The sequence below is a fragment of the Elephantulus edwardii genome, unplaced genomic scaffold (assembly GCF_000299155.1).
Source record: "Elephantulus edwardii isolate Elephantulus edwardi_28Jun2011 unplaced genomic scaffold, EleEdw1.0 scaffold00305, whole genome shotgun sequence".
Taxonomy (NCBI): domain Eukaryota; kingdom Metazoa; phylum Chordata; class Mammalia; order Macroscelidea; family Macroscelididae; genus Elephantulus; species Elephantulus edwardii.
Window position 1 is genome coordinate 74,879 of NW_006400055.1, and position 7,003 is coordinate 81,881.

Genomic DNA, 7,003 nt, shown 5'->3' on the forward strand with positions numbered 1-7,003 from the left:
ATAGTCCACACTAGAACTGGGCTTTTCTGTTAGCAAGCACCTGAGACTGGAAAGCTGCCCTGGAAGTTTTCACTTGCCCCTGCAAAGCTTGGTCTACAAGGTCACCCTTGGGAACCCTGGTTTCATCCTAAAAAAAAAAGGTGTGAATTCTCCTGGGGGAAACAGTCCTCACTCACCTTGTAGACTCCACCGGTGACCCCTCAACAAGAGTCTGGCTTGGATGGATGGAGAAAGAATGGTCTAAAGTTCCCAAGAAGGGGTTCTTAAACGCCCCTGACCAGCTGCACCCTCGCCACCAGCTTCCTCTTTGTCTGTTGATGTTAACCTCAAAGTCTGTAGGGACACAGTCCCTGGAACCATTCTTGATGTCCACTGTTCCACTCATTCCTTCACAGGTACATAAAACTCTTGGGTTGGAGTCTCCACCCTACCAGAACGTAGGGACCTTTGCAGTTTAATTTTCCAGTGCCTGCTCTCTAATCCCCGGGGAAAGGCATATTATCCGGTTCACTTATTAGGTGGAGGTTAAAGTCTCCCTGGTCCAGCGATCCAGGCTGAGACAGGGCCTCTACCCAGGACCCCGCCCTCCACCAGCTGAAAGCTGGCCTCCACCTGGCGCCGCCACTCACTAATTGGTCTCATTAAGTTGCCTGACGAGTGCTCCAGAGGCTCAGACTCAAGCAGTGTCTGTCATCCGCTTAGCGCCCCGGCACCACCTGGGGCTGCGCCCTGTGCAACACCCCCATAAACCTCTCCCCGCCGTCACCCCACGCCTCCTCCGCCGTCCCACGGTCACTGTGGTCGGGCACGCTGGGTAGGAGCGCGCTCGATCTAGGCGCGCTTACTTAGGAGCAATGCAGTGTGTCCCCACGCTACTCCTGGCGCTGCTTCGCCTCTGTTTGGGTGAGTGGCCAATGCGAATCTGAGGGAGGGGGAGGAGGAGGGAGGGGCAGGAGCCTTCTATCTGGTGGGGTCGGGGCTGTGTGCGTCCAGACTGTTCCCAGCCCAGCTTCCACTTCAGGAAATGCGCGCTCCTGAGCGCTTCTGCTGCCACTAGTGCCGGAGACCCCATTACCTACCCAGGCAGGGTGGTATGGCTCCATGGGGTAGGAGCGCGAGTCTGGTTGCCACCTGCTTGTCTATGATTTTAGGGATTGTGGGGAGCACTATCTCTTCCCTGTCAGTTGAAGGGAGTGGGGTTGGTTCCTGCTGGGCTTCTAGCATCCAAATGGTGTGACCCGGACCTGCCTGGACTCCAAGTTACTAAAGCGAGTGGTGAGTGGGAGAACCTCTCCAAGGCGCTCTAGCAGCTCCTAGTATGCTCAGGCCACGGAAACCAAGAGCTTGCCTCTTCAGCAGTGAGCCATCGCGAAACTGACGTTCCAATATCAGTGTCCATCAGTCTTTTTATCTGTCTTCTTTTCCAAGCCCAGGCCAACTTCGCCCCCCATTTCTTCGACAACGGGATAGGCAGCACCCACGGAAACATGGCGCTGTTCAGTCTCCCGGAGGACACCCCTGTAGGTCAGTAGCGCTGGCAGCAATCCTCATGAGTTCACAGACATAGGGACCCACCCAGCTGTGACTCCCAAAACCTGTGCAGCGAGGGGCCAAGCACTCCCATGGGGCACCTTGTTTGCGCTAAGAATCCCTGAGGCCATAGTAGAAAAAAGAAACCAAAGTTGCCATGGCAACCCAGGCCCTAGGAGGCTGGCAGCCCTCCCCTACTGGCCTTGAACACTGACCAGGACTATAAAGAGACACAGATTTGCAAGTCCTTTCTCCATCCCCAGAGGAAAAGTCTTAGGGGCTACCCTCCTCTCAGTATCTTCTGTCTTAATGTTGTTGCCATTTGCACTTGCCTCTGGTACCCTGGAAGCCCTAAGAAAAGTCTCAGGAGGGAGTCATTCAGGACAAAGGGAAAAATGGGCACTGGAGTCAAGGGACCCAGGATCCAGATCTTCTCTGTAATCTACACTGTGTGGAAAAGACATGACGCTGGAGGGTCAGCAAGAGAGAGGAAGGACCCTCAACAAGGTGACTGTAACAAAAGGCCCAGACATAATAGAGATGATGAGGATGGCACAGAAGAGGGCAAGGTTCAGATATGTGGTGCATAGGAGTTCCCTGAGTCACAGCACACCTAACAGCAATGATTGCAGCCTGAAAACATCAAACATCGTGCTACAACATCTCATTGTGACAGGAGATCACAGGACTGGGAAATTACTTACAAGTCTGAGCTTCACTGCCCCTCCCCAGGGTAGTAGTGAGGCTACCAAAGAGTGAGTTTATTGCTGGGCAGGGTGGGGCAAGCTGAAATATGCAGATCTTCCTATGGACCCCTTTTCAGAAAACAGGTCCCAGGACTTAGGCCTCTCCCTGTGTCCCCCTCCAGGGTCTCATGTATACACACTGAATGGGACTGACCCCGAGGGAGACCCCATCTCCTATCACATCAACTTTGATCCCAGCACCAGAAGCATCTTTTCCATTGATTCCAATTATGGAAACATCACTCTGATTGAAGAGCTGGACCGGGAGGTAGGAGAGGGGGAGGCAGCAGAACAGCCCTGACTTGCATATGGAAACTCTGGCTGGATGGGCCCTGACAAGTGCTGGACTACTATAAGGAAGCTAAGTGAGCCTCTGAAGGGAGGTAGGACTTTCCAAACCTGCCAGACCCTTCAGAGAGATTTGTAAACTGCTTTCTCCTTAGCGTTGGAGACTGGACTTTCAGAGTGCACAGTGGCACTACCTTAAAGAGCAGCTGATTCTGCTGATTTTTCAAACCACAAACTCCTTAAAGTCAAGTCCAAACCTCATTAGTGGACCCTTCTTTGGGCTTTCAGAGGTGTAATTTGCACGGAAGGAGTCTACTCATTTGCCCATCTTCCCCACTCCACCACCACTCCTATCCCAGAGCAGCTGGTGGATTGGAATGGCTTGCCTTTGGGTTGGCAGCACATCTCCTTCCCAAAACAAGCCTCCATGTTCAGTTAAAAATATATTTTATTTCCACTTTACCTTTCAGATGTGTCAAAAGATGATAATTTTTTTCAACCTGTACAGTAGCCCACAGTAAACTCATCAGGAATGGGTCTGGGTTTGATAACATTTCTCCCTTCTGAGCCCAGGAGCTGCTTGCCTCTTGGTGTCCCATGTAACATCTGTGGGCCTTGCTGTCCACATCTGGGGTCTTAGTTGTGGCACATCCAATATTCCAGGATGTTGCAGAAGCACAACCTCAGACCTGACTGGTCTCAGAGCAAGTTGCAGGGGGTATGTAATCCAACCGCACCCCTTTGGCACCATGGGGATGTGGTGGACTCCAGCACCCATCAGCACATTCATGGGAAGACTTGGGGCATTACAGGGCTGGGCCTCTACAGACCTCAGGACAAAAGAGTTGGAGGGAGGAGATAAGCTCCCTCTTCACTCCAGCAGGTGAGTGTTTCCTGCGGGAGCCTCAGCATCACTCAGGGTTTATGAGAGGCCCCTGAGGAATAGGGTGGGAAGCTGCTCAGGGGCCATGTCCTGCATGTTGTCATCATCAGCCCACACTACTCTGAAGCTTAGTGACAGGCACAGTGGGGAAGAGAGCTCAGAGTCTCAACTTAGAGTCAGGACTGTGGATATTTGCTGTCTTTGTGTTTCCAGACAGAAGACGAGATTGAAGCCATCATCAGCATCTCTGATGGCCTGAATCAGGTGTGTGCAGAACTGAGCCATCCCCTGGTAACCAATAGGCCCTGAGCCCAGCCCTAGCCCAAGCCCCTCTAGGAGCTCTGTGATAAACCAATGTCAGGGCCCAACAATACCTACCCTAGAAATCCCAAAGGAGGGGATCCAGAAGGCCATAAGAGAAATAGGAAGGAAAGGAAAAGAAATAGGGAGACCAGTGTGCTTCCTCAGATCCCAGATGCATTCTTTACCCAAACTCCGTTCTCTTTCACCTCTTTCCCCAGCCCCAACCCCTTCTTCCTCATCTTCTCCCCTAGCCCTCTAAAATCTGTTCAGGAATCACTGCAGTACACATCTTTAAGGGCTCTTCTGCCCCTCTCCAATCTATTTTCTCCTATTGCCCAAACCAAGGAGATGACACAGACTCTGGTGGCTAGTGATAAGAAACTGTGCTGTAACTCCAAAGGCATTAAGTTCTAATCCACCAGCTACTATGCGGGAGAAGGATGGATAATCCCTTTCCATGTGATCTACTGTCTCTGAAAACCACTGGAGGGTCAGCTATGGAGTGGTTCCTACTCAACGGTACACCACCAGCACAGCAATGGCACCAGGGCTATCATTGAAGATGCCAGATGAACCCTAGCTGAAAACAGAGACTACCAAAGGATGTCTGTTTGTGTTTTATTGACTTTACAAAGGCATTTGACTTGACTGTGGATCATAACAAATGTTTACTAACATTGAGAGGAATGAGAATTCCAGAGCACTTAATAGTGCTCATGCAAAACTTATACCAAGAAACTGTTGTCTGAACAGAACAAGGGAACACTGCATGATTTAAAATTAAGAAAGGTGTGCATCAGGGCTGTATCCTTTCTCCATACTGTGTGCTAAGCAAATCTTAATCTGTGTGCTGAGCAAATAATTTGAGAAGCTGGACTTTGTGAGAAAGAATATGGCATCAGGATTGGAGAAAGACTAATTAATAATATGTGCTATGCAGATGACATAATTTTGCTTGCTTAAAATGAATAATTGAAACATTTGTTGCAGAAGATCAAAGACTATAAACTTTCAATATGGATTACATCTTAATGTCTGGAAACAAAAATCCTCACCACTGGGCCAATAATTGGGCAACATCATGACAGATGGAGAAAAGACTGAAGCTGTCAAGGATATTATCTTGCTTGGATTCACGATCTACACCCTAGGATCCAGAAGTCAAGAAGTCAAAAGACATATTGTATTGGGTAAATCTGCTGTCAAGGACCACTCTAAGGTGTTAAGGAGCAATGATGCCAGTTTAAAGACTAGGGAGCATCTGAGTCAAGCCATGGTCTTTTCATTTACTTGTTATTTTCAGTTATTTGTTATCTGAAAGTTAGATAATATCTGAGGATGACCGAAGAACTGATAGCTTTGAATTGTGGTTTTTGAGAAGAGTACTGAATATCCTAGGGACTGCCAAAAGGATAGTTTGTCTTGCAGAGGGTACAGGCATAGAGATCCTTAGAGGCAAGAACGGTTAAGTTTCGTTTCACATATTTGGGTGTGTTATTAGGAAGAACCATTTCTTAGAAAAGGATATCATGCATGGAAAGATGGAGTGTCAGTGAAAGAGAGGAAGATCCTGAACAAGATGGATCGACACAGTGACCGTAACAACAGACTCAAGTATATCAGAGATTGTGAGGATAGTGTAGGGTAGAGAAAGGTTCAGATCCATTGTTTGTAGTATTGTTCATTGTTCCTACTATGAATTGTAGTGGACTTGAAGTCACTAACAACAATAACAAAAACAAGCTCAAAATAGGGAGTTCTGATAGCCTAGTGTAATAGGGAGTTGAGTTGCTGACCCAAAGGCAGGCTGCTCAAATCCACCTCATTTGTTCACCAAGATGAGCAATCTGTGGTGTGTTAAGTGTCATGAAGTGGGAGCTGAGGCATAGCTGACCCTCCAGCAGCTTTTAGAAGCAGCAAGCTGCAGGGAGAAGACTGCCCATCTTTCTCCCACAGAGTAGCTGGTAAATTTGAACTCCATGTCTTCGGGTTGGGAACACAGTTTCTTCTCATTAGACCACCACAGCTCCCTCTGGAAACACATTGGAGGGTCAGCTATGGGGAAATTCTGACTCTACAGCAATTATTTAAGTTTAGGCTCAAAAAGTACTGACAAGTGGCTCCGTCATCCTCAGACTGAAACCCAGGCTTCGATCTAGACATCACTGGGCACTTCTCATCCTCCCCCACTCTTTGTCCCATCCACCTCCCAGCCCCCTGTGTATCTACTGCCATGTCCCATGCCTGCCATACTTCCCATTCCTCTCTGCCTGCAACTCCTCTCCATGTTGTTGCATCTGAGAACAGCACCAGACTTGTTGCCTAAGACCTATGTGGAGTGTCATGGTCTCCACAAGCTGAGGTGCATGCCCCTCTCTAGCCTTCAAAGACAGCCCCCTCACAGACCCCTGTACACACATACAGAGATCCATTTGCTCAGGCCATGGTGTCCACAGAGCCTGCCCACATAGCTTATCATCAGGCTTCTGTGACACTATCACACTTGTCTTTACCCCTCCTTCCAAGCAACCACCATCCCTGCAAAATGCATGCTATTCCATCTCTTGCACTGCCAAGACTGAGCACCATTTCAGCATCAGACAGTTATTTGGTAGTGTTTTGTCATGAATGGATAAAAAGAGAGAAAGAAGAGATGAGCAAAGACACATATCTGAGAGCATTAGAGGGTGATGCTCCTTTTTTCCTTCAACCTTGTCCTTCTGTCCCATCTCAGGTAGCAGAGAAAATCATGATCCTAGTAACTGATGCCAATGATGAGGCACCCAGGTTCATCCATGAGCCCTATGTCATACTGGTCCCTGAGGTGAGTAAGGTAGATGCACCCCTCAGGTGCAACAGCCAAGAGTACACACCCTCTGTCATTTATCCCCTGGAAGGGACAACTCCTCTTTCCAGGCTCTGTCTCTTCCCTACTCCTTGCTGTCACCACCTCCACACATAATCATTAGTGTCCCAAAGGAATCTCTGTTTACTAGTCCCTGTTAGAAGACTAATTCATGTTGCTGTAGAAAAGTGAGGGAAACACTATTAAGAAATCACTCCAACTTAAGACAATATCTTTTTAATTATTATTAATTTTAATATATATTTACAGAGGTTTTGGATTTCCATTCATTCATTGCCACACTTTTCTCCCTGCCCACCGCTCCCCACCAGCTCGCTCCCCCCTCCGAAGAGAAAAACAAAAGAAAAAAAAATATTTCTTCATTAGTATACAATTCCTACATCCCTT

The 7,003-nt window shown here is 48.3% G+C and overlaps 1 protein-coding gene across 1 annotated transcript in view; it reads left to right on the forward strand.

The window, feature by feature from the left end:
• The first annotated feature begins 854 nt into the window (after positions 1–854).
• Positions 855–7,003, forward strand: part of CDHR1 (cadherin-related family member 1) — a 39,462-nt gene continuing 33,313 nt past the window's right edge. Inside the window, exons 1-5 of the mRNA XM_006901023.1 lie at positions 855–903; positions 1,429–1,524; positions 2,399–2,544; positions 3,661–3,711; positions 6,485–6,574. Coding sequence (XP_006901085.1) covers positions 855–903; positions 1,429–1,524; positions 2,399–2,544; positions 3,661–3,711; positions 6,485–6,574 — 432 coding nt within the window. The remainder of the gene's footprint in view (positions 904–1,428; positions 1,525–2,398; positions 2,545–3,660; positions 3,712–6,484; positions 6,575–7,003) is intronic.